Source organism: Manis javanica, chromosome X (assembly GCF_040802235.1).
Source record: "Manis javanica isolate MJ-LG chromosome X, MJ_LKY, whole genome shotgun sequence".
NCBI classification, from domain to species: Eukaryota; Metazoa; Chordata; class Mammalia; order Pholidota; family Manidae; genus Manis; species Manis javanica.
Window position 1 is genome coordinate 95,660,574 of NC_133174.1, and position 27,737 is coordinate 95,688,310.

General features: G+C 39.6%; 2 protein-coding genes across 2 annotated transcripts in view; one reads left to right on the forward strand and one right to left on the reverse strand.

Annotated features, from left to right (window-relative positions):
• The window catches only part of IL1RAPL2 (interleukin 1 receptor accessory protein like 2), a 1,159,060-nt gene that overhangs the window by 637,572 nt on the left and 493,751 nt on the right, over nucleotides 1-27,737 (forward strand). Inside the window, exon 4 of the mRNA XM_073227767.1 lies at nucleotides 25,868-26,054. Within this exon, the coding sequence (XP_073083868.1) occupies nucleotides 25,868-26,054 (187 nt within the window). The remainder of the gene's footprint in view (nucleotides 1-25,867; nucleotides 26,055-27,737) is intronic.
• Nucleotides 73-3,840, reverse strand: LOC108403306 (testis-expressed protein 13B-like). The gene is made up of 4 exons (XM_037005531.2): nucleotides 3,796-3,840; nucleotides 3,071-3,561; nucleotides 2,723-2,991; nucleotides 73-834 (listed from the first exon to the last, which is right to left on the reverse strand). Exons 2-4 carry the CDS (start codon nucleotides 3,527-3,529, stop codon nucleotides 780-782), a joined length of 783 nt encoding a protein of 260 aa, XP_036861426.2. The 5' UTR covers nucleotides 3,530-3,561; nucleotides 3,796-3,840; the 3' UTR covers nucleotides 73-779.

Consider the following 27,737-nt stretch of genomic DNA (forward strand, 5'->3'; position numbering starts at 1 on the left):
TCCAAACCTACGTGAGCCAATAAATTCACTTCCTTTTATTTTTTTGTATACTTGTGAACAATTATTTATTTTACTTTTACAACACAGAAGTAGCCAAAGTACAAGCCCTCTATTCTAACATACCTTTTCTATGCTTACTCAAACATTTATCCATAATATAAGGCAAACATAATTAAACCTATATATGTACATATCAGACATGTACACACTTATAGAATTTTGTGGGGGAATTTTGTTTTACACATCTTAGGGACCCCGTGCAGCCTGGGATACTGCTGAGTATGCCCCCCTTGCAACTGTCTCCCCTGTTCTGACTACTCTTAAGTACCTTGTCGCCTCCATGGTTCCAAAGCAAGGCACATGTGGCACTATCTGGAGTTATTTCTGATTGTCACAACTGCCGGAGGGGGAGTTGCTGCTTACCCAGAGAGTAGTGGTCAGGGATTATGCTGAACATTCTACAGTATACTAGACAACCCCCTGCAACAGAGAATTATCCAACTTCAAATGTCAAGAATGTGAGGTTGGGAAAAGCTGCCCCAGAAGGATACAAACAAGCCCAAGGACGTTTCTGACAAGTGCAAGCTAGGGATCTAGGGGTCCTGCCCCTAGTCCTGATGGTTGTCCATACCTCCCCATCAGGAGGTATGGGCCACCATCAAGAGATTGCCCAATAGGAGACAGCCCAGAGTCACATCCATCTGCTGCAGAGATGGGCTGGAGCCATGACGTCTTTAGTCTCTAGGTGCACGGTCCCGGTCCCTAGGTGATGTCCAGGGCTACTTCTTCAGTTGTCGCCATCTGGTCCAGATGTTACAGCTCTCCATCCTCCCCCTGTGGGTTAAATCATGCATATTATAAGCTTAGTCATGAGGAGGGAGATGCAGACCATCCCTCCCTCACCCTCTGGAAATTGATTTCCCACTGGGGTATGTTTTGTTCCCCATTTCTGATTCAGTGAGTACTTTGTAACCAGATTTCCCTCCCACCATTATCCCAGTGATGGGTTGGGGGAGAGAATCCCTCAGGATGGCATCATGCCATGGTGGGTGGTCTAGACCAGCCAACCCTCAAGGCACTGTCAGTTGCTGACTCACCTTCTTGGCAGTGACATGAGTTCCCTGTTCATATCTGACTGTCCTCAGTTCTGTCTACTGGGGACTGGGGAGGGCTCTCCTGTCATGGGTCTGAATAGCTATAGCACTCGTCACCTGAAGCTGGTGCTGGTGTCCTCTGTACACAGTCCTGGGGGATTCCCTTTGGTGGGAGGGGCAAATCTCTGCCATGTTGTAAACCCAGGGTAATCCCAGGTCTGTTTTGTTTCTTGTGCCATAACTCGCTCAGAACTTGAGTGAGCTTCCTGTCCAGTTCATTCCTGGAGACCCTTGGGACGCAGGAACCCCCACTACTCGCCGCTCTCTGATCACATCCCCAGCCAGTTTCAACATTTTGTTTGGTCTCGTTTGCACCTGCACTTCTGGTGCAACTTCTGACTTGGAAATAATCTGGTTTCCCAGAGCAAGAGCCCAGGCAAATTAGCTTAAAGAAAAGTGTATCTGTGTAAAGTGGATTTTCACACAGCACAATTTCAGGAAATGGAAAAGTGGACAGGCTGCAACTCTCTCCATCTCTGGGATTGCAGGAGTAACTCTCTTCTGTGACCTGAGACCTCATACTGCCATTCTTGAAAAGAAACTTGGCTTCTGTAAAGCACCAGTTCTGCTCCCACACAGCTAGGGCCAGGCCTCAGCTGTGGCCTCCATGTCCATGGCTCTGACCTTGGCCTCAACTCCAAATGACCCACTGCTTCCTTGCCCAACACAATCCTGACTATGGAATCTGCCTCTCTGTTCAGATTCTCTAGTGTGAGAATATGCTTGGCTCAGGATGGCTCAAATGTCCACTCCTACTCCAATCTTCTATGGCCCAGGTGGGGGAAGGGGGTGGGTTCTCATATACATGCCTGCCTGGGTCGGGGAGAGAGACACACACACATAGGGGCTGTAGTTCTGGGGTGTCAAATGCTAATACTCTGGGAAGAAAAGGGGTCATCAAACTGTCTATTTCTCTGTCTCTGCCCCTAATCCCCAATCTACAATCTCCCCTGCCACCAACCCATACCGAACCTCCCAGTCTCCTTCTCCATCTCTCACAACCCCCTTGCCTCATTCACTTACCTACCCACCCTTTCCCCCCATTCTTCTCAAACCTTTCCCTCTCTCTCTCTCCCACTCCCTCTGAATATTGACTTTCCACTGAGGTATGTTTCTGTTCTATTTAATATTTCTGAACTCACTGGGGGCTTTGCAGCCAGATTTCCCTCCCACAGCAGAAGCAAATTTCCCTCTGTGAAAAATGTATGGCTTTATACCAAGGGCAGTCCCAGTCTCCTAGCCTATGAAATATTGGAGGTCTTCTCTGCTAATAGGGAGCGGAGGCTCTCCTGTCTCTTTGGGGTTCTTGAGGTTCATATCCCTGGGCCCCCATATAAGCCCACAAGTTAACTTCAGAAGGCCCCCAGCGGGGAGCTGCCTGAGATGGAGCTCCTGCTGTGAACGTGGCTGCTGATGTAGATTGTGTGGGTGCTGGTGGGAAGAAGGATAAGGGGCGGGAGTATGAGCATGTGAATGAGGCAGGGAAATGGACAGAAGTGGGTGCTGCTGAGGCTGTGGACCCCTGCATTATCGTCCCAGAGGAATAAAACCTCGCTGTTTCCACTGACCTGAGATCTCCCTCCCTCTGCCTGCCAGAGGTGTGAATGTTCTGCTCTACAGCTCCTGGAAGCTGGGCGGGGTCCCCAGCAGGCTCCTTTGTGGTCTCTGCCCTCTCAGCATCCTTCAGTTTTCCTCCTCCTTCGGCACCAGCAGTGGTAACAGTAGCAGCAGCTGTCCCCGCCTGGTCTTCCTTCTCACCTGCTCCTTCTGTCCCGGCCCCACTGGTGCTGGCAAGGCCTGGCTCCTCTGCGACCTGCGTCTCGGCAGCCTGCAGGTTCTGGGGAAGTGGGTAGGGTTGAGACCCGCTCTAGGGACGGGGCGGGGTGGGGGGGGGGGTCCGGTTGTGGTTATCTTACCATCTGGAAGATCTTCCACTGCAGGAGATCGCGTTCTCTCTGCACCTGTGCCAGCTTGGACTTGGCCTGCCACAGTTGGAAGACTATGTGCTTGTGCTCCATTTTCTCCTCCTCTGTGAGCTCCTTCACCTGTCCGGCCAAAGCCACCATGGCTGACTTGTGGAGTTTGATGATGTCATGAAGATACTGTACCCTGTACCTGTGTAACTGGCCCTGCTTGTGGGCAAAGCGCATGCCCAGGGCCAGGCTACTCCAGGCGCAGGCCTCTTTGGCCTCGTCGGGGAGCGTGCTGTCCTCCAGGACGGCCTTGAGCTTGCCCTCCACCTGGTCCCAGGACAGGGCTGCATTCACGAGGAAGAACTCGGGGCCTTTGGCGTGCCCCGCCATCTTCTTGTTGATGAAGGCCGCCACTGTGCTGTGCTGGAACCCACTACCGGGGCCCTCCCGGGTCATGGCCATGATGGCTGAGGGCCTTACAGGCTTCGCTAGCTCTGAAGGAAGGAATTAACCAGTTATCCATCTCCCTTCCTGCTTAGCCCCTCCCCCCCCACCTTGGTCTCCTCACATCCCGTGATCCTCTCCCTCCCCCTCAAACCCTCATAAAGTTCCCCCGATGCTTTGCCCCACCCTAGTACACCTCTCACCACCAACTGCCCTGGTATACCTCCCACCAGGCCTAACCTGTCCAGCTGGGGCCATAGGAAGTATAGGCCAACCACACTCACCTATCAAGCCCAGAGAGAGAGATCCCCTCTCTCCCTTCTTCGACTTTGAGGAAAGGCAGGCTTGGGGCGGGACACTCGATAATTTATCCTAGGACTGTTCCAACTTCCAGAGATAGCAGGGGTGGGAGAGAATGCGCAACAAAAGTCTCTCCCTCTCAGGAAAGAAGCAAACTTGATACACTGTTAAAAGTCCTTGGAAGCAGTAAGAAACAGGAGGGGATCAGGAAAAAAACTTAGAACCAAGAATGCAAAGCACTTATAATCAAGGTAAAAAAGTACCGCCCCCTCACGCCCCATCATAATAGTTTGTCCCGCAGCCGGAAACCCTCCGCTCCTGGAGATGAAAAGTTTTTATAGAACAGGAAACAGTCCCCACCCTCGCAGTAGCGTGCCCTGCCTCCTTCCCAACAGGAGGATTACATACCTCCAGTTCTAGATACTCCTGAATTCTGATACAAACTTTTTCTGTAAAGGGGCAAAGAGTATAGTAACTTTGTAGGCAAAGAACCTCTGTGGCAGTTACTTATAGCACAAAAGCAGTCATAGAGAATATTTGAAGAAATAAGCATGGTTATGTGACAATAAAACATTATTTACACAAACACACACACACACACACACACAGGCAGCTGGCAGAATTTGGCCTGTAGTTATACAAATGCTCATAACTCACCCTTCCCCCCAAGAGATGATTCTCCTATATTGCTATGTTGTTCAGTATAGAAATCTCAAAATCATGAACACCACCTCCCTGTAGTAACATATCATATCAGTCATCAACTCTTGCTGCTACTACTTGAGAAATTTCTTTGACATCTACTCCTGTTTAGGAAATGTTCATGTTGCTTCCTAAATAATCTCTGACTGCAGTCTCTTCCTAATTCCTAATCTCTTCCTAATCTTTCTTATGATTATGCTACTTTCAAGGTTAAACATATTTGATGGCTGCCTATGATACACTCTGATGTTAGAATCGTGCTGCAGTTGAGCTTCATAATATAACTCAACAGTCTCTTCTTTCCCATCATTTATGTTCCCAAGGGACTAGCCGTGCAGAGTTATGCTCATTTTGGGTTTTAATTTAGCTTTCCATCTGAAGAATCAGGTATTTATTATTTATTATATGGGCATTATATTCCATTCTATGATCTACAATAAAAAAGGCAATATTTCTTTTCTAAGAGTTTCAGGTCTGGTAGTAAGACAAAAAGTAGTACATCAAGCATTTAAATATTACCTAAAAAGGTGGTTAAATACCTGAAGTATAGATCCCACTGTTTCTGCTCTCTTTTAAACTGTTAGCTTGTGGTTTCTTTCCATTTCAATTTTTGTATTTTACTTATCAGCCCTCAGTGGGGAGGATTCATGTTTTGGCTTGTTCTAGAGTGACTTCTGCAGAAAGAGCTTTCAGGAGATACTGTAGGAATTGGAATGGCAAGGAAACGGGAGATACTGGACTCAGGGAGACTCTTTAGGGGGATGCCACCATAATTCAAGATGTAAACTGCGGCAGTGGAAGTTGGGGTGGAGAGAATGTTGTAGTGACCCATTTGGTAGATAAAATTCATGGAATGTCAAGGATGGGGATGAGAGAATGAGTAGGATAATTCACAGGTTGCTGTTATAGGGAACTAGGTGGATAGTGGTGCTATAGACTTAGATGGAGAATGGAGAAGCTCTTTGGGGTGAAATTGCCTTTAGATATATTGAGATTGAGATGCCTGTGGGGTATCCTAATAGATCACATAGGCTAATACATACATGAGTCTACAATGTGGAAAAGACATCAGCTAGAAATGTAGGATTGAGAAGTGGAAGTTGGATTCAAAGCAGTAGTTGAAATAACCCAGGCAGAGGATATAGGGCAACAAAAGCAGAGTGCTGAGGACAGATCCCAGGCCTGCCTCTATCAATTTCTTCCTTCCTACCTCTATCCACTTTCTTTTTTCTATATTTTTTAATTAAGGTATGATTGATATACACTCTTATGAAGGTTTCACATGAAAAAACAATGTGGTTACTACATTTACCTATATTATCAAATCCCCACCCATACCCCAATGCAGTCACTGTCCATCAGTGTAGTAAGATACCACAGATCCACTATGTGACTTCTCTGTGCTACACTGTTCTCCCCGTGATCCCCCACACCATGTGTACTAAACATAATACCCCTCAATCCCCTTCTCCCTCCCTCCCCACCCGCCCTCCCATACCCCTCCCCTTTGGTAACCACTAGTTCATTCTTGGAGTCCCTAGTCTGCTGCTATTTTGTTCCTTCAGTTTTGCTTCATTGTTATACTCCACAAATGAGGAAAATCATTTGGCATTTGTCTTTCTCCACCGGGCTTATTTCACTGAGCATAATTGTCCTCCAGCTCCATCCATGTTGTTGCAAATGATAGAACTTCTTTCTTTCTTATGGCCGAATAGTATTCCATTGTGTATATGTACCACATCTTTATCCATTCATCTACTGACAGACACTTAGGTTGTTTTCATATTCTGGCTATTGTAAAAAGTGCTGCAATAAACATAGCGGTGCATGTATCTTTTTTAATCTGAAAAGTAGTATTCTTTGGGTAAATTCGAAAGAGTGGGATTCCTGGGTCCAATGGCGATTCTATTTTTAGTTTTTTGGTTTTTTTTGAGAGGGCATCTCTCATATTTATTGATCATATGGTTGTTAACAACAATAAAATTCTGTATAGGGGACTCAACGCACAATCATTAATCAACCCCAAGCCTAATTCTCAACAGTCTCCAATCTGCTGAAGCATAACGAACAAGTTTTTACACGGTGAACAAGTTCTTACATAGTGAATAAATTCTTACATGGTGAAGAGTGTAAGGGCAGTCATCACAGAAACTTGCAGTTTTGATCATGCATCATGAACTATAAACAATCAGGTTAATTATGATTATTTGTTTGATTTTTATACTTGATTTATATGTGAATCCCACATTTCTTCCTTATTATTATTATTATTATTATTATTACTTTTTTAATAAAATGCTGAAGTGGTAGGTAGATGCAAGATAAAGGTAGAAAGCATAGTTTAGTGCTGTAAGAGGGCAAATGTGGATTATCAGGTGTGTGCCTGTAGACTATGTGTTAATCCAAGCTAGACAAGGGCAACAAAACATCCACGGATGCAGAAGATTTCTCTCAAAACAGGGAGGTGAGGTTCTAAGCCTCACCTCTGTTGATCCCTAATTTCTCACCTGACGGCCCCCCTGCGACTGTGCCTGTCTTAGGTTGTTCGTCCCTTGAGGAATCTTAACCCGTCTCTGGCTAACCAGTCATCTTCCGGGGCCATACGGGAAAATGTAAAGTTGGTAAGTGAGAGAGAAGCAATATTGTTTGAAAAGGTTAGCTTTTTACTTCTTTGAAGATTTATTCCCTGTGGCTTCTATGCCCAGCATTTGTCTTGAGGTATCTTTACCACTTGGAAGAATTGTGATACTCGGTAATTTCTATATGAGGCACGAATTCTACTTAGGGGTTGTAATTATGAAGGAAGAAGAAAAGCTACAGAAGTAGCAGACGGAAGAAAACATGGGAAGATTATTTCTTTGACATATCTTCTTGTAGTGTAACATAAGCGTGTATAGGCTTTAAATTACTAATTAAATTGCGTGCACACATTAACATAATAGGAATACAGCTACATAACCAAAGCAGACCTACAATTACCAGCCATCTCCAGTGAAACCAAGAAAACCAGTTAGGCACCCTAGGCATTTGTGAAAACTTATCAATGATATGATGGATATTGTCTAACTGAATTTGAATAGTTTGAGAAAATTCAGACAAATTAAAACAACACATTCCTGGGAACTGTTCACATCCCATATGTTCTTTTAACAGTAGATAGTCTATAGTCGCAAGATTTTGGAGCGCTGCAACTTCCACTTCTCCTAATTCTTGGTTGAGTTCTGACAGTATAGATCCAGTCAAATTTGTTGTTTTACTGTATGCACAGGCCAGCTTAGATATCTCCTTCTTTGTTCCAATGGCACGTCCAGGAACCGATGGGATGACTGCAGCTACAACTGCAGCAGTGCCAGGATCTTTGTTGAAGTTTTTTGACGATCATCTTCTGGAATGACTCTTCCAGAGAATGTTAATGTTGATGTTGGAAGTTCTTCTTCATATCGTATCTTAATTCATTTTCTGGGTAGCCAAATTAGGCTTTTATCCTCTGTATAAACACAAACAAACCCTTTGCCCACACTTTGATATGCCCTTTATAACACTGTGAAGAACTTATTGGAGATCACCACACAGGAACTGCTTTTTTTTTTTTTTTAAGAGAAAGGAATATTGTCAGAAAAATGTACTTCCATAGCTGATCATCTGACACCCTTTAAATGATCAAAATTAAGGAATTTAAAGCATGCATTAATCAGTGATTTGCAGTTTCTTTTATCTGATCAGGGAGTAATCCCCCTTTTCTTTCTTTTTTTTTGATATCATTAATCTACAATTACATGAAGAATATTATGTTTACTAGGCTCTCCTCTATACCAGGTACCCCCCACAAACCCCTTTACAGTCACTGTCCATCAGCATAGCAAAATGTTGTAGAATCACTACTTGTCTTCTCTGTGTTGTACAGCCCTCCCCTTTCTCCCACCCCCCACCATTATGCATACAAATCATAATACCCCCTTTCTTCTTCCCCACCCTTATCCCTCCCTACCCACCCATCCTCCCCAGTCCCTTTCCCTTTGGTACCTGTTAGTCCATTCTTGGATTCTGTGATTCTGCTGCTGTTTTGTTCCTTCAGTTTTTCCTTTGTTCTTATACTCCACAGATGAGTGAAATCATTTGGTATTTCTCTTTCTCTGCTTGGCTTATTTCATGGAGCATAATATCCTCTAGCTCCAGCCATGTTGTTGCAAATGGTAGGATTTGTTTTCTTCTTATGGCTGAATAATATTCCATTGTGTATATGTACCACCTCTTCTTTATCCATTCATCTACTGATGGACACTTAGGTTGCTTCCAATTCTTGGCTAATGTAAATAGTGCTGCGATAAACATAGGGGTGCATCTGTCTTTTTCAAACTTGAGTACTGCATTCTTAGGGTAAATTCCTAGGAGTGGAATTCCTGGGTCAAATGGTAAGTCTATTTTGAGCATTTTGAGGAACCTCCATATTGCTTTCCACAATGGTTGATCTAATTTACATTCCCACCAGCAGTGTAGGAGGGTTTCCCTTTCTCTGTATCCTCGCCAACATTTGTTGTTCTTAGTCTTTTCAATGCTGGCCATCCTTACTGGTGTGAGGTGATATCTCACTGTGGTTTTAATTTGCATTTCCCTGATGATTAGTGATGATCAGCATCTTTTCATGTGTCTGTTGGCCATCTGAATTTCTTCTTTGAAGAACAGTCTCTTCATATCCTCTGCCCATCTTTTAATTAGGTTATTTGCTTTTTGGGTGTTGAGGTGTGTAAGTCCTTTTTATATTTTGGATGTTTACCCCTTGTCGGATATGTCATTTACAAATATATTCTCCCATGCTGTAGGATGCCTTTTTGTTCTGTTGATGGTGTCTTTTGCTGTACAGAAACTTTTTTGTATGATATAGTCCCAGGAGTTCATTTTTGCTTTTGTTTCCTTTGCTCGAGGAGAGGTGTTCAGGAAGAAGTTGATGGTTATATTCAGGAGATGCTTGCCTATGTTGTCTTCTAAGAGTTTTATGATTTCATTACTTACATCAATTTTGAGTTTACTTTTGTGTGTGGGGTTAAACGATAATCCAGTTTCATTCTCTTACATGTAGCTGTCCAGTTTTGCCAACACCAGCTGTTGAAGAGGCTGTCATTTCCCCATTGTATATCCATGGCTCCTTTATCATATATTAATTGACCATATATGGTTGGGTTTATATCAGGGCTCTTTAGTCTGTTCCATTGGTCTATGGGTCTGTTCTTGTGCCAGTACCAGATTGTCTTGATTACTGTGGCTTTGTAGTAGAGCTTAAAGTTGGGGAGTGTAATGCCCCCAGCTTTATTCTTCCTTCTCAGAATTTCTTTGGCTACTCAAGGTCTTTTTTGGTTCCATATGAATTTTAGAATGATTTTCTCTAGTTCATTGAAGAATGCTGTTGGTATTTTGATAGGAATTACATTGAATCTATAGATTGCTTTAGGCAGGATGGCCATTTTGACAGTATTAATTCTTCCTATCCATGAGTCCAGGATGTGTTTCCTTTTATTGGTATCTTCTTTAATTTCTCTTGAGAGTGTCTTGTAGTTTTCAGGGTATAGGTCTTTCACTTCCTTGGTTAGGTTTATTCCAAAGTATTTTATTCTTTTTGATGCAATTGTGAATCGATTTTTTTCCCTGATTTCTCTCTCTGCTAGTTCATTGTTAGTGTATAGGAATGCCACATATTTCTGTGTATTAATTTTGTATCCTGCAATTTTGCTGAATTCAGATATTAGATCTAGTAGTTTTAGAGTAGATTCTTTAGGGTTTTTTATGTACAGTATCATGTCATCTGCAAACAGGGACAGTTTGACTTCTTCCTTGCCAATCTGGATGCCTTGTATTTCTTTGTGTTGTCTGATTGCCATGGCTAGGACCTCCAGTGCTCTGTTGAATAGAAGTGGGGAAAGTGGGCATCCTTGTCTTGTTCCCAATCATAAAGGAAAAGCTTATAGCTTCTCACTGTTAAGCATGATGTTGGCTGTGGGTTTGTCATATATGGCCTTTATTATGTTGAAGTACTTGCCTTCTATACCCATTTTGTCAAGAGTGTTTATCATGAATGGATGTTGAGTTTTGTCGAATGCTTTTTCAGCATCTATGGAGATGAGCATGTGGTTTTTGTCCTTTTTATTGATGTGGTCGATGATGTTGATGGATTTTTTTAGAATGTTCTACCATCCTTGCATCCCTGGAACAAATCCTACTTGATCATGATGGACGATCTTTTTGATGTGTTTTTGAATTTGGTTTGCTAATATTTTGTTGAGTATTTTTGCATCTATGTTCATCAGGGATATTGGTCTGTAATTTTCTTTTTTTATGTTGTCTTTGCCTGTTTTTGGTATTAGAGTGATTCTGGCCTCATAGAATGAGATGGTAAGTATTCCCTCTTCTTCTGCTCTTTGGAAAACTTTAAGGAGGATGGGTATTAGATCTTCACTAAATGTTTGATAAAATTCAGTGGTAAAGCCCTCTGGTCCAGGGATTTTGTTCTTAGGTAGTTTTTGATTACCAGTTCGATTTCGTTGCTGGTAATTGGTCTGTTCAGATGTTCTGTTTCTTTCTTGGTCAGCTGTTGGCCTCCTCCCTGTCTCCGACCCACATATAGAGGAGGTGATGCGATGAGATATTCAAGACCTTAGTAGGCCAGCCTGGGGACTCAAGGCAAATCAGCTCAAAAGTGCTGCTGAGAGGGCACCTCTAGTATTTAGTAGTCACACAAATACATCCAAGGACAGTTGGTGATCTCATGCATACAACCATTGGCTCGTTGTGTTCTCAGTGCACAACTCCCTCCGCAACACTTCCCAGCACAGCACAGTAGGGAGATAACAATGTTGCAGGAACTGGCCTTGGTTAAGACACAACATTCATTTAAAGAACACATCACATTCCTCAAGGCACATATTACTGATTAGTAGAGAAAAACAGTTGAGTTATGATATTTTGAGCCCACAGTCAGCCTTGGAAGCTTGTATTTTTCTAGAAAGTTGTCCATTTCTTCAAAGTTATCCAGTTTGTTAGCATATAATTTTTCATAGTATTCTCTAATAATTCTTTGTATTTCTATGGTGTCCATAGTGATTTTTCCTTTCTCATTTCTGATTCTGTTTATGTGTGTAGACTCTTTTTTTCTTGGTAAATCTGGTTAGGGGTTTATTTATTTTGTTTATTTTCTCAAAGAACCAGCTCTTGCTTTCATTGATTCTTTCTGTTGTTTCATTCTTCTTGATTTTATTTATTTCTGTTTTAATCTTTATTATGTCCATCCTCTACTGACATTGGGCCTCCTTTGTTCTTCTTTTTCTAGTTTCAATAATTATGAGTTTAGACTGCGTATAGGGGATTGTTTTTCTTTCCTAAGGTCGGCCTGTATTGCAATATAATTTCCTCTTAGCACGTCCTTGGCTGTGTCCCACAGATTTTGTGGTGTTGAATTATTGTTGTCATTTGTCTCCATATATCGTTTGTTCTCTGTTTTTATCTTGTCATTTATCCATTGTTTATTTAGGAGCATGTTGTGAAGCCTCCATGTGTTTGTGGGATTTTTCATTTTCCTTGCATAATTTATTTCTAGTTTCATACCTTTGTGGTCTGAGATACTGGTTGGTACAATTTCAATCTTTTTGAATTTATTGAGGCTCTTTTTGTGGCCTAGTATATGATCTCTTCTTGAAAATGTTCCATGTGCAATTGAGAAGAATGTGTATTCTGCTGCATTTGGTTATAGAGTTATGTAGATGTCTTTAAGGTCCATCTGTTCTATTGTGTTGTTCAGTGCCTCTGTGTTCTTACTTATTTTCTGTTTGGCTGATGTGTCCTTCAGAGTGAGTGGAGTGTTGAAGTCTCCTAGAATGAATGCATTGCATTCTATTTCCCCTTTTAATTCAGTTAGTATTTGTTTCACATATGTAGGTGTTCCTCTGTTGGGAGCATAGGTATTTATAATGGTTATATCTTCTTGTTGGATTGACCTCTTTATCATTATGTAATGTCCTTCTTTGTCTCTTGTGACTTTGTTTTGAAGTCTACTTTGTCTGATACAAGTACTGCAACTCCTGCTTATTTCTATTAGTTGCATGAAATATCTTTTTCCATCCTTTCACTTTTAGTCTGTGTATGTCTTTGGGTTTAAAGTGAATGTCTTGTAGGCAGACTATAGATAGGCCTTGTTTTTTTTTATCCATTCAGTGACTCTATTTTTTGATTGGTGCATTTAGTCCATTTACATTTAGGGTGATTATCGATAGCTATGTACTTATTGCCATCACAGACTTTTGATTCATTGTTACCAATGGTTTAAGGTTAATTTCCTTACTATCTAAGAGTCTAACAGCTCACTTAAGATGCTATTACAAGCACAATCTAAAGGTTCTTTTCTTTTTCTCCTCCTTTTTCTTCCTCCTCTATTCTTTATATATTAGGTATCATATTCTGTATTTTTTGTCCATGACTTGATTGACTTTGGGGATCATTAGTTTAATTTTGCATTTCTTTGTTAATAGCTGTTCTATTTTTTTACTGTGGTTTTATTTCCTCTGGTGACAGCTAGTAAACCTCAGGAACACTTCCATCTATAGCAGTCCCTCCAAAATAGACTGTAGAAATAGTTTGTGGGAGGTAAATTCTCTCAGCTTTTGCTTATCTGGAAATTGTTTAATCCTTCCTTCAAATTTAAATGATAATCTTGCCAGATAAAGTAATCTTGGTTCCAGGCCCTTCTGCTTCATTGCATTAAATACATCATGCCATTCCCTGCTCACCTGTAAGGTTTCTGCTGAGAAGTCTGATGTTAGCCTGATGGGCTTTCCTTTGTATGTGATCTTATTTCTCTCTCTGGCTGCTTTTGATAGTCTGTCTTTATCCTTGATCTTTGCCATTTTAAATACTATATGTATTGGCGTTGTCTTCCTTGGGTTCCTTGTGTTGGGAGATCTGTGGATCTCCATGGCCTGAGAGATTATCTCCTTCCCCAGACTGTGGAAGTTTTCAACAATTACCCCCTCAAAGACACTTTCTATCCCTTTCTCTCTCTCTTCTTCTTCTGGAATCCCTATAATGCAAATATTGTTCTGCTTGGATTGGTCACACAGTTCTCTCAATATTCTTTCATTCTTAGAGATCCTTTTTTTCTCTCTGTGCCTCAGCTTCTTTGTATTCCTCTTCTCTGGTTTCTATTTCTTTTATCATCTCCTCCACCGTATCCAACCTGCTTTTAGTACCTCCATTGTGTTCTTCAACGATTGGATCTCTGACCGGAATTCATTCCTGAGTTCTTCGATATCTTTCTATACCTCCATTAGCATGGTAATGATTTTTATTTTGAACTGCCTTTTCAGGAAGAGTCACGAGCTCCATGTCATTTAAATCTTTCTTGGGAGTTGTATTAATAATTTTACTCTGGACCAGGTTCCTTTGGCATTTCATATTTGTATATGGTGCCCTCTAGTGTCCAGAAGCTCCACTCTCTGGAGCTGCTCAGTCCCTGAAGCAATGTCAGGGGTCGCAGGGGAGTTGTATTGGTGCCCGGGGGAGAAAAGCGCTGTTTCCTGCTTCCCGTCTGCTATGCCTGCCTCCACTGCATAAACCAGTGGGCCGAGCACATGGGTATAAGCTTTTGTCCCAGAGCAGTCGGTTATGTATCCCTGCTTTCCACAAGCAGCCAGAATCCCAGTCTCCCCAGGAACTCTGCCTGTCCCAGCTTTCCAACCCCGTAATCATGAGAGTATGATGAAAGCACCGTGAAATGTAGTTTTGTGCTCCCAGAGCAGATCTCCAGAACTAGGTATTTAGCAGTTCCAGGCTTCCACTCCCTCCCTGTTCCATTTCTCTTCCTCCTGCCCCTGAACTGGGGTGGGGGAAGGGCTAGGGTCCCGCCGTGCCACAGCTTTGGTATGTTGCCCTATTCCGTGAGGTCTGCTCTTTTCTCCAGGTGTATGCAGTCTGGCATAGTCCTCTTTCCCGTTGCTCTCTCAAGGTTAGTAGTATTATTTATATTTTTGTATAATATGCAGTTTTAGGAGGAAGCCTCTGTCTCACTTCTCATGCTGTCATCTTTAATCTAAATAGTACCATTATGCACTTTCATTAATGATTTTATGACTGACCTCACTTTTCTGCCTTCTCTTCTAGCCTCAGAACATCTTTTTACCTTATTTTCTTTATTCCTTCTGTAACAGTTTAAACACGAACATCAGGTTGTTATCACTTGTGTTTGTATGCTATCATCCTTCCACTTCTGCTTATAAACACTTTCAGAAAATTAAATCATTTCTTTCAGACAAAGGTTGGAAGAGGGAGAACACAAAGACTGGGAAGCCTGTTAGGTTGCTTCTTCAATAGTACAGGCAAACACAATTAGGGCTTTAGCTGCAGCAGGAGCTAGATGAGATATAAGGAGATAATTTTGAAACATAATTAGCTTGACTTGTTAACCAATTGTATGTAGGGTATTAATAAGTGGAGTCAGAGTGATTGATTTTGAAGCATCTAACTTGGGAAACTAGTAATGCCTATAATCATGATAGTTACAATCGAGGAAAAACAGATTACAGGGGAGAGAGAAATTCAGTTTGGGACTGATGAGAGCCTTACAACAGTCATAAGAGATCATAGTTCGGTGGCTGTATGGGGCTGGAACTTAGGACAGAATTGGAGAAAAGTGTTATAGACTTGGATGTATTCAGTACTTAGTCTGCGGATTGGAACCTAGTGCTTAAGCAAAATTGCTGGAGATGAAGTTTGGAGGGAGAGAAGAGAATGACAAATAAACAAAATAGAGGAAAGAATTCTGAGGCCTGGAGGAAAATGGCTAACATTTTGGAGATAGGCCCAGAAAGAAAAGCCAGTAATAGATTTGTAAGTAGTGTTCAGAGAAGTAGATAATCTTAGAGTAAGAGATATCTTAGAATAAAGAGAGATTTAGAAAGTTGAAGGAAAGTTACAAGCTTCAAATAATACACAGAGGTCAGGTAGGATAAGTGTAAGCAAGAGGTCGTTAGATTTGGCTAATAAGATATCCTTAGTAAGTCTAGTAAGAAAAATTCAACAAAATGATGGACAGATGCCAGATGATAGTGGATAGAACGAAGTTAGAGCAGCACACAGAAATTTGGAATGTTGACAAGTCTTTAAAGATCTCTGGTAGTGCCAGCTATGGTGTGTAGGCAAGGGTCGGAGAATAGATCATGGAGGCATAGTGTATGACAGTTTAGTTCCTAAGACAATTAACTTACATAATTTCAACATAAAAACAGGTAGAGTACTCTGGCATCTATTGTATGGGAAGAAGGATAATTACATATAAAAAAACTTGGTGATTTGCAGAGTTTACAATGTAACCTTTGTGATTGCTATGAGAATAATTAGGAAATGTATTGACAGATACAAACTTATCAGTGTATTTAAATAAGAAGCAGTGAGGAAGTAAGAAATATTTATTAGAGTCAGTGAAATTGTTTGGGAAGGCTTTCTGGAGGTTTCGTGGTTGTTTTTAACAGAAACATCAGTTCTCCATAGCTTTCTGAAGAACTGTTTGGTTATGGTATGTGTCCCAGATTGACCTTAAAATTGTCTTCAGCAAAGCAGTGATCAGTCATATCATGGTGGGGATGATGGTGGTGGGGGTGGGGATCTTTTGAATTTACCTTGATATTTCTCTTACCTTTATCTACATCTCAGTTAGTCATCAGCAGGAAGATTTGGAATTAGCCACCTATACCCTTGGGTGGCAGATTGCAATTCCCTGAGACTGGTGACTGGAACTTACCACTGGAAAGATCCATAATTTTCAGTTATCAATGAATGGATTATCAGATATATACACTTTTTCCCTTGAGCAGGTATCTGACTTAAATGCTCAACCCCCAATAAATTATAGTTTGTCTTGAATTCAGGGTGAAGAATATTTTAATGATAAAGTTTTATCTTGAGCAAGAAGTTTTTAGAATATATATATATATATATACACATACACACACACACACACACACACACATATCTATATATGTAGTCTGTAATGCAGTCCATTGGCTGTTCTTTTTTTAAACAACAAAATGAAACATTTGGTTTACTTTGTAGTTTAGCATGGGAGTCAGTAGATAATGTATTAATGGTGGTAATGATGTTAAAGGAGGTTAATTTTTATTGAGCACTTACCATATGCTAGGTAGTGTGCTAAGTGCTTTACGTAAACTGTCTCATTGTTGGGAGACAGATTTTACGTAAGTCTCTTACATATCTTTATGTCTTATAAGCAAAAACAATTACTGTCTGTCTGTTTTCCCAGATTATTTTTTCAAGGATATATATAGACAGAACAGTCCTAGAAGCTAGAAATAGAGTCTCCCACCAAAACAAAGGGCACATTTGCTTACAGCCTTGGAAAATAGAGTTTGTGTCACTCTCTAGAGCAAAGGGCAGGCATGCTTACCCTACATTAAAAAACAAAGATTTGTGTTTACTTAGTTTGGGATTCTTTCCTGTAACACAACCCACTGTGCAGGTGTCATCTGGCCCTCTTTGTACTGTCCTGTGGGAATTTGGTTTGGGGAAGCAATATAAATGCTGATACTGGGGCTACTGCCACTGCTGTGAATAATTAATTGTCTGTTGTTTCTGACCCAAGAGTCTCTTGTATTCTACTAACACCTATGACACTATCAGGCTAACTTGTTAGTTTGCAAGTACAGTAAAATCTCAGAACCTTTATTGTTCTTAAGTTTTGTATAATACAACAATCTTATAAGGACAACTTATTATTCTCACCTTACATATGCAAAAATGAAGCTCAGCGACCAGATCAAAGATTCATAGTTAGGACATAAGAGGCGTGGTATTTGAACCTAAACCTCTCTGACACCAGAGGCCACATTCTCAAGCAGTGAGCTACACCAGTCCAGTTCAGTATAAATCCTTTGGGTTGACCTTTTTTCTGACTGCTTCATGAACCATAAGAAAATTATGTTTGAATACTTCTGGGTTGCAGATTATTAGTGTCATGCCAAAGGCTGAGTTTTCATATCAGCAGGAGAGAAGAACAGTTTAAAGTATTCTCTGTTTATATCGCCAATAAATCCTTGTTTGTTTACTAACTGGGTTTCTGCCTAATGGAAAAAATGAACATAAATTCAAACCTATTATATTGACGTTCTTATAGACTAGAGCTATCATCCATGAAAGATGACATTCTTTGTTAAAAGCAAACTAAAAAAAACAAAAAACCCAGAACTCTTTGACTCTAAGACTTTGCTTATAGACTAAAAAGGACAAAAGTGAGTTTTTTCAAAAGATCCCATTTGCCAAAATTCTTATTATAGCACAGATTTTTTAATGATTGTATTAAGTTTACATCTGCTTTTCAGTATATATAAGCAGCCTGGCACATAGCAGGTACTCAATAAATGTCATTTGAATGCATCTAAAAGGTTGTGGTTCTTCATGAAATGATAATATTAAGAAATTTAGAGCTTTGGCCATTCTGGTCTTTTTTTAAAAAGGACTATTTTTTTAGATAACTTTTAGGTATACACAGCAAAATTGAGAGGAAGGTCCAGAGATCTCCCATTATGTCTCTAGCCTACACTTTTATCAACATCACCCACCAAATTGGAACGTTTATGACAACTGATTAACTGACATTGGCACATCATTATTACCCAAAGTCCATAGTTTTTTTGTGGTTCACCCTCAGTATTGTACATTCCATGGGTTTGGGCTGATGTGTAATGACATGTATCCATTATTACAGTGTCATACAGAATATTTTCACTGCTCTAAAAATCTTGTGCTTCAACTATTTATACTTTCCTCCAACCTTTGGCAACCACTGATCTTTTTACTGTCTCTATAGTTTTGCCTTTTCCATAATGTCATATACTTGGAAACCTACAGTATGTAGACTCCAGATTGGCTTCTTTCGCTTAGTAATATGAATTTAACATTTTTCCATATCTTTTTATGGCTTGATACCTCATTTCTTTTTATCACTTAATAGTATTACCTTGCCTGGATGTACCACAGTTTATTTATACATTCACCTACTAAGGTATATCTTCATTGCTTCCCAGTTTTGGCAATTATGAATAAAGCTGATATAAACATGTGTAGGCTTTTGTGTGAACATAAGTTTTCAGCTCCTTTGGGAGTAAACTAATATGATCATGTGATTTTTCTTCCTTAGTCTGTTGATGGGATGGATTACATTAATTTATTTTTGAATGTTGAACCAGCTTTCCATACCTGGATTTATACTACCACTTGGTAGTGGTGTATAAATCTTCTTATACATTACTGAATTTGATTTGCTAATATTTTGTTGAGAATTTGGCATCTTTGTTCATGAGAGATATTGGTCTGTAGTTTTCTTATAATGTCTTTGGTTTTGGAATTAGGTTAATACTAGCCTCATAGAATGAGTTAGGAGGTCTTCCTTCTGCTTCTATGTTCTGAAAGAGATTGTAGATAATTAGTATTATTTCTTCCCTAAATATTTGATAGAATTCATTGGTGAATACATATAGGCCTGATGTTTTCTGTTTTGGAAGGTTATTGATTATTGATTCAGTTTCTTTAATAGCTATAGGCCTATTCGTATTGTCTGGGTTTTTTTATGTGTAAGTTTTGGCAGATTGTGCTTTTCAAGGAATTGCTCCATTTCATCAAGGGTATCAAATTTTGGGGCATAGAGTTGTTCATTGTAGTCATTAATTAACCTTTTAACATCCATGGTACCTGTAGTGATCCCCTCTTCCATTTCTGATATTAGTAATTAACTCTTGGTGTTTTCAAGCATTAACATTGCATGTTTGCAGTTATATGTACGCATTTCTGCATTAATATGAAGTCTCCTTTTCAACAACTTTTTCAATAAAATTTTCTTATTTTTATCATGTTTCTCAAGAAATAGAATTCATCAAAGGGCCTAAGATCCTGTTTGTTTATTCACTTGTTTCCCTTCCTTGAATCTGCTATAGTATCTGTTCATAGTTCTTATGTTTGGAGGAAAGCAGTATCATCTAAGTTTGGTAGATTGATTAATTGAGAGCTACACATAGCAGTCAATTTGCATTTCAAAAATGTCAGAAAGCAACGTCTGTTTTAGTTTACTGATCATTAGATAGTTCTGGAATTTGCAAGGAAAATATTTTTTTCATACTTATTTCTTATTTATATTTGTGATTGAATAAAAAAGATATTTTTTTGCATGTCAAAATACAAATATAAGATAAAGAAAATAACACTATATGGGACAATCTCTTTTTGCAAGGAAAATATTTTGAAATATGGATAAGACAAGTGAAGGAACCATTTAGAAAAGAGTCAGCTAAATCCTGAGACAATTTATCTGGGCTTCTGCTTTTAGATATGAAAAAGTTCCCTAATTTACTTACTTTTTTTCAGTAGGTGAGCCCTGGTGATACAACAAATTTACATAAACTCAAATTCTGAAATAAAACTTTACATTTTATAGTATAAGCATGTTTTATAAATGGAAGTTAGAAAAAGGCATATGGATTTTTCATGTATGTTTTAAATCCTGGGTCTTTTTACTTTTCCCCTCAGGGAACCCAAGATAGGTCACCATTTTCCTCCAGAAATACTTGTGGGGAAAAAGTATAAATTATGACCTAATGCAGCTAACATTAAATCTTTGGAATAGAAAGTGAGATTTATTCATAAATTTGTAAATTCTTCTATGCTGCACATATTAACATTATTCCTTAAATGTTATCTTTACACATCTGCTTTTCTTTCTGTAAGCTTCTGCAAGTTGTTATGGATAACCATGAGTTAATTTGGCTGTTAACCCATGTTAGCATCAAGTTCTGAGAGTAGCCAGGGGCTAACAGCCAAAACCTTGGTTCTAATCCACTGACCAGCTATATGAGGTTGACTGTTATTTGTCCTCTCTGTGTCTACATTGTACTACTCTGCAAAATGTAGGTGCTATTTACCCTGAACATTTTCCTGGATTATTGGCAGAATTAAGAGATATGGAAGCACTTGAAGATTTTGAATCTATGCAATTATGAAGACTTGCAATATCACTGCAGATGATGTTTGCTCATATTGAGCCTGAATGTGTTCCTTGTCTTCCTCAAGATATGAAGGGAGGACAGAAAAAAAAGTATAATCCTCATTTTTGCACACTCATCAATCTGCTTCCTTAAATTTACACAGCTCTAATTGTACCTAATGAAAGAAAACATAGCATTTTTAGGTACCAGTTGCAGGAAACATTTAAAATAGAACTGGCCTGGGACATTTTTCAAAATAAAATCTAAATAATGCAAGATTGTTAGTGGTAACTGTGCCAGACCTGGATTACACAACTAATAAAAATCAACCTGAGTCAGACTGTCAAGCAGCCTTGATCACACCTCCAGCATGTCAGTGATGGAGACAGCAGGACCACACCTGGCATTGTCTTCGAGTCTTTGAGTAGAGACCTTGGTCAGTGTCAAGGAATTCATACTTCATAAGGTTTGTTTATAGGTCAACAAGCAATTTGTCAGCAGCCTTTCATATATGCTAGAGACCAGACAAAAGTGCAGAGCCCTGGTGTAAGGTTGTTTGTGGGTAAGGGTTCAAGACTGAAACATTTCCTCCTTCAGCCTATCAGCTATTCCCAGGGTGAGTTACTATCCTCATTCCCATCACCACTGAAGGTGTTGCTTTCATGGCTTCATAGTTTATACTTTGGAGGTGTTATGAAGAGAAACACAGGAATATCTTTTGTCTTTTGTCCCTGGAAACCTTGCCTAGAGATCTCGGCTTTATTGGAGAAGGTGTTTGTCTAAGAAAATCCCCAAAATTCTTAGTGAAACTCTTACTAACGTTTTGACCTTCAACTTTCTGGCCTTTGCCTAGTAGCTAGCACTCATGGTACCTGGAAGTTCCTTCCTGCCTTAGCTACTGTCTCTTGATTCATTTATTTTTGTGCCTGGGTTAGTGTATCTTTTGGATCCTTTCAGACCTTCATGGCCATCTGGTACTAGACCTGTTACCCAAATGACTTCTTAACCAGACTCTTTCCTATCAAGTAGCACCCCTAACCCAGTAGCATATTGTAAACTCAGGGGGAAAATAAGTTCCCAGCCTGGGACAAACTACCTTTGAAGCCAAAATCAAAGGGAGAAGCAAAGTGGGAGAAACCCATATATTGCTTACAAGCAGTCGTCCACTTCTTATCTGTCTCTTGAGACCCAGCTGTAAAAAGGGGCACCACCAGACCTCTCTGGTTCAGATATACCCTCGCTCCCCCAACCCTTGCAATCACCTATTGATATGGAGATGGCTACTTCTCTTCACCCTTGGAAACACCTATTGATATGGAGATGAACTATGGCCAGGTGAGAGATTCTAGAAATATTGTAATTTAACTCACAATCACATATATATTATAATTATTATTTGTTAATATACATACCAACTAACCCTAGTAGTAATAAAATTCTAACTATAATGTATTAACAATCTACTGTGTGCCAGATGCTGCTTATGTGTTTTATGTGCGTTATTTTGTTTAATAGTTACAAAGCAGCCTGGGGAGGTCAGGTGTTACAATCATTCCAGCTGAAAATGGTAGACATACTTTTGTTCATGGTTGTATAAAGAAAGAAACTCCTTCATCCACCCATAAAGGACTTATCCTCATTTTTCAGCTGAGGAAACAAAGTGAGAGATGTGACATAACTTGCCCAAAGACATAGAGCTAGTCGAACCCAGTGGATTCAAAGCTGGTGTTTTGCTAAGAGACTACTGTATTATCCCAGCTGCTTATTTAGACTACCCTGTTTTCTCCCTGGGGCTAAATACATTTGGGATAGTAAGCTTCATTCAGGGCATTGGACATTCTATCTACTTCTACTGTTGAGACTGTTGCTCAACAGCTCTCTTTCACTGGGGGTATAACATAATAACTGGAAGATATTTAATAAGTAAGTCTCTTTCACCTGTGTGGATAACACCATGGACCAGATATGTTCAAATTCTGTAACATTAAGAACCATTCAGAATAACTCATCTACACTCCAGAGGCAATCCTTGTCCTATTGTGTTCAATACCTTTTAAAAATTGACCATTTATGTTCCCTCCATCCTCCATACCTACCCTAGTCCTTCTTTTCTCCCAGATGTAGTCAATATATTCCTTTCTTTGCTGACATGCTGGTGCACAAGACTTGGCTAATCCTTACCTTAGTGGTATAAGAATACCTGCAAAATTATGCTGGGCTGTATTTAGAGAATGTGATATTTGACCAGCCACATACCTGTATCTGTAGAATGGGGAGGGAGTTAGTATCATATGGGGCTTATTCAAAAGTAGATCAGAAAGGGCATGTCTGTTGAATACATGCCTTTTGATGTCCACTCATTTAATCAACTAACATCTGAGCACCTACTCTCTATTCATGTAGACCCCAGGAATAGAGTGATGAATAAGAGCAGCAAATCCCTTGCTTACATTTCATAAATATACAAATGATAGAAGATCAGAGAGAAAAGCAAGTGTAAATGTCCATGACTTGAACAGGCTTGTGTATTCAGGGAATAGAGGAAATGCCATATGACTGTATCCCAATGAGTGAAGGACATAGTGTTAAGACAGGTCAGATCATGTAGGGCTTTAAAGGAAGTAGAGAGACATGAAAATGTTTAGCACTGAAGTGTTGAAAATGGGATCAAGAAGAACCAAATTAACTGAAATAAACTTTACCCTTTAGCCTGGGACATTTTTTTTCTGGTGGCTTTAGCTTCATGGCTTTTAAAGAGGCTATCAAACATCTAACAAAAGAATTAAATGTTCTTACAATTTGATCTCCAGTGAGCATACCTTATACCTTTTGGATTCTAGGAACCTATGTTAAGGGAAAGTGAAAAGCAATAGCTCACGATCTGCATTGTATAATGTGGTTGCATTTGAACATCAGAATGGGAGTGCTTTGATAGCAGTCTTCTCAAATGACAGTCATGGGTATAATCAGGAGTACTTGCCAGTAATCAAATTCACTAGAAATCTAAGTAGCAGTCATTTTGATTAACTATGTATGTAAACCCAATGGGCAGCAGCCATCTGCACTCCTGTGTTTTGTACGATGTCTGGCCTATTGTGAAATTTCAATAAGTAATAAATAATATAAATAGTAGCAGTCATTTAAGGCCATCTTAAAATTATTGGTTGGTATGCCAGTCCCACTTTTCTGAATTATTATCACTTGTTTGTAAAAATGCGTGATTTTAAAGTGCCTTTGGTAGTTTGTATCTTAAATTTTTTTATTGAAGCATAGTGGACATACAATATTATATTGGTTTCAAGTATACAACATAGTGATTCAACAGTTATCTACATTACTAAATGCTCACTCCAACAAATGTAGTTACTATCTGTCAACATACAAAGATGTTACATAACTACTGATTATATTGTCTATGCTGCACTTTCATGTATGTGACTAATTTATATTATGATTGAGATTTTGTGCCTCTTTATCCCCTTCACCTATTCCACCCACCTACCCCAACCCCTCCCCCATGGTAACAGTCACTTCTCAGTGTCTGTGAGTCTACTGCTATTTTGTTTTGTTTTGTTTTGTTTTGTTTTTAGACTCTACAAATAAGTGAAATCATATGGTATTTGTCTTTCTGTGCCTAGCTTATATCACTTAGCATAATAGTCTCTAGGTCCAACAATGTTGTTGTAAATGGCAGGATTTCATTCTTTGTTATGTTGAATAATATTCCGTTTTGTACCACATATTCTTTATCCATTCACCTATTTATTTAAGGACACTTTGGTTGCTTCCATATCTTGGCTATTGAAAATAATGTGGCAATAAACATAGGGGTGCTTGTATCTTTTCAAATCAGAGATTTTTTTCTTTGGGTAAATTCCTAGGAGTGGAATTACTGGGTTGTATGGTATATCTAATTTTGGTTTTTTGAGGAACCTCCATAATGCTTTCCACAGTGGCTATGCCATTTATATTCCCACCAACAATGAAGGAGAGTTCCCTTTTCTCCACATCCTTGCCAACACTTGCTATTTCTTGTGTTTTGGATAGTAGCCATTCTGACTGGTGTGAGGTGCTATCTTATTGTAGTTTTGATTTTCATTTCCTTGAGGATGAGCGATGCAGAGCATCTTTTTATATGCCTATTGACCATCTGTATGTCTTCTTTGGAAAAATGTTTATTCAGGTCCTTTGCCCATTTTTTAATTTTGTTATTTGGTTTTTTGGTGTTGAGCTGTATGAATTCTTTCTGTATTTTGGATGTTAACCCTTTATCAGATATATCACTTATGAATATATTCTCCTATACTGTCAGTTACCTTTTTGTTTTGTTGATGGTTTCCTTTGCTGTACAGAAACTTCTTAATCTGACATACTCCCAATTTTCATTTTTGCTCTCCCTTGCCTGAGGAGATTTGGCACTTTGTATTTTTAACAGCAGCTATCCTTTGATATTTAGAACAGGTATGAAATGTCCCACCAAGAGATTCATAGTTGACTTTCTTCTAAGTCTTACTAAGCTGCTTCTGATCTCATCCTCATAGATTTCAGTTTTCTTTTGTGTGGTTGATATCTTCTGGAGTCCAGGTAGGGAAAAGTCATAGGGTAAATCCACAGGGAAATGAAGGCAGATTGAATTCCATAAATACCCTTATATAATGAGTTAGACAATTAAGGCCTGATTTCTAAAGAGGACTTATGGCAAAATTCAGTCTGAAATTCTTTTATAATGCTAGTGTTGGTGAGTATAATTAATCCAGACCAATCACATTCTACTAGGATTTGTTTTTTTGTGGGAACCTAGAATCTGATGGCTGACATATCTCAGTATACACCTTAAAAAGCTATGTAAGTTAACAGGTATCTTCTGTATGTTGATCTGGTTTTTGGTATGTATCTTATAAAAGAAAATGTTGACTTCAAAACCAATGGTAAAATTAAACAACCCTTGAAACACCTGTTAAGGGACTAGCCATAGAGGCAGATCAAAATGTCTGTAGCTCTAGTATAGACTTTTTCACAAGTTTTCAATATCAGATTTTCAACATAGCAATATTTACCACTGGGAAAGAAGTCTGGCTATCTCATAGTTCTGAAGATGGGTACAGCTGTTCTGTGTACCTATGTAGCTGTATCATTGGCAGAGATGTGCACATTAGCATTTTATTTGAAATCTTTCTGTCAGTTGAAGTAGAAAACTGTGTGTTGTTTTGATGTCGTTTTTGATTTCTAGGCAAGACCCTAAATGGAAAAGTCAATACTCTTCAAATATATAGAGTACAAAGTTGTAAACATCCAATAAAGCCATTTTGCTACTTCTCTGTTCCTACAGAAACTCGACATATTGCATGAAGGTGTCAATGTCCTTGACTGTTGCTGAGAATGAATCAGGCCTGTGCTACAATAGCAGGATCCGCTATTTAGAAAAATCCGAAGTCACTAAAAGAAAGGAGATCTCCTGCCCAGATATGGATGACTTCAAAAAGTCCAATCAGGAACCTGATGTTGTGTGGTACAAGGTAATGCAGCATGGTGTCAAAGGCAGTTTTTACCTTAATAGCTGGCTTGGGATAGGAAAAGGAAGAGATTTTATTTCTAGTTTTTGGTATTAGATATTTCACTGGGAAGAATCAACAGATGCTCAACAAAATAATTCAGAGCTGTAGCTCCTATATGCTACTGGTTTTCATGCCCTTCCATCAGCAGGTATCAAAAGCAATCCCACTTTTCGCAACTGCTAGAAATAAGTAAAATCTTCCTCCACCCAGCTCATGAGAGCAAATGGGAAGAAAAGTGAAAATTTAAGTAAGACGCAAAAGAGTATTTGTGGTATATAGAAATATTACTGCTAGGAACAAAATCCCATCATTACAAGTAATTGTACTTATAAACAATATCAACTGTTATCACGGTCTATATTATGAGAGCCACTGCAGTCAAGGCAGAGGAGAGAAATGGGCCCAATGCAGAATATGTGAACACTGGAGATAAAGTGTTTAGCTGGCAATAAACCTCACTCAAATGCTGCACAGAAAAGCAGTGAATGAAGGAACTATATACAGAGGTGTGGTTAGGGTTAAGGGACCCAACAAGTGATGAAACTGTCAATTACCTCTCCTAGGCCCACAGTGGCAAGGGGAAGGAGCAGTGCCACTGGAACCTGGCAAGAGCTGAGCAGAGAGAGCTGTGGCCTTAGAAGAACACAGAAACTGGCAGACAGAGGGAATGGGCAGGATAAATACCATAATCCTTAACTTGCCTCTGGTTTCCTGTGAGTGCCTCAGCGCCTACCATGCACATTCAAATAGAAGTCAGAGGGCAAAACCAGGAGAAAGAATCAATAGTCTTTAGCTTCCCTGGGCATGGAGGAAGTCACACAAGGGCAGAGAATAGATCCAGGGGAGGAAAAAGAGACATAACCACACACCCTTCTAGCTATGAGAGTCTGGCTGCTAGCCTGGGTCTCTGTGGTCCTATAAAAGGACTGAGAACCCCTTGCCAGCTCTAAGCCACAGTGTTTGACACATAGTACAGGCTTATGTGATGGCCAGAGGTGACCAAGGAGGTTTTCTGCACAGGTGCTGTGTGCATTGTTAGGAGCAAACACATATAAAAGATGACCCAGGTTGTTTCTATCAGATCTGACAGACCCTCAGTTCCCAGGGAAGCCTAAATCCCATCATACGTTTTTAAATTTGGAAGTCTCTCTATCCTTACACCTGGGGAAACTAACCAAGAGAAACCAAGAGCATGTCCTCTTCTAGGACCTCAAGTCTCTATGTGAATTGTCCTCCCTTTTTTATTTAATGAGGGTAATATTCTGACAGAAAAAAGGAACATGATGTTCATTATGCATGAATATAGAATATCTATAACTTAGATATGCCATCATCGGCCATCACCAGCCTTGCTGTTATTTAGTAAGCACTTACCATGTGCCATTTACTGTGCTATACTTGGTCTCTATATTATCTCATTTAAATCTCAGTGCAATTCTATGCAGTGGGCATCCAAAGTTAGAAATGTAGAAATGTTTTATCTCCAGTGTTTTAACAGCGTAAAGTATGTGTGTTGCACAATCCTTTTCCCAGTCATCTTTTCAAATACGTGCAATCTTTAAACTGGTTTCTTTTCCATCAATTTCTGCTTTTTACTTACTCTCTAATTATCTTGCCTCACTCTCACATTCTGTTTTAGTTTCC

What these genes read in the sequence shown, in the direction of transcription:
- LOC108403306 (XM_037005531.2), bottom strand. Translation starts at nt 3,529, where the DNA reads ATGGCCATGACCCGGGAGGGCCCCGGTAGTGGGTTCCAGCACAGCACA. An exon ending in AGTGGAAGATCTTCCAGATG is followed by an intron (nt 2,992 to 3,070) that starts GTAAGATAACCA and finishes CCACTTCCCCAG; the next exon opens with AACCTGCAGGCTGCCGAGAC. An exon ending in CAGAGGGAGGGAGATCTCAG is followed by an intron (nt 835 to 2,722) that starts GTCAGTGGAAAC and finishes TTTAACCCACAG; the next exon opens with GGGGAGGATGGAGAGCTGTA.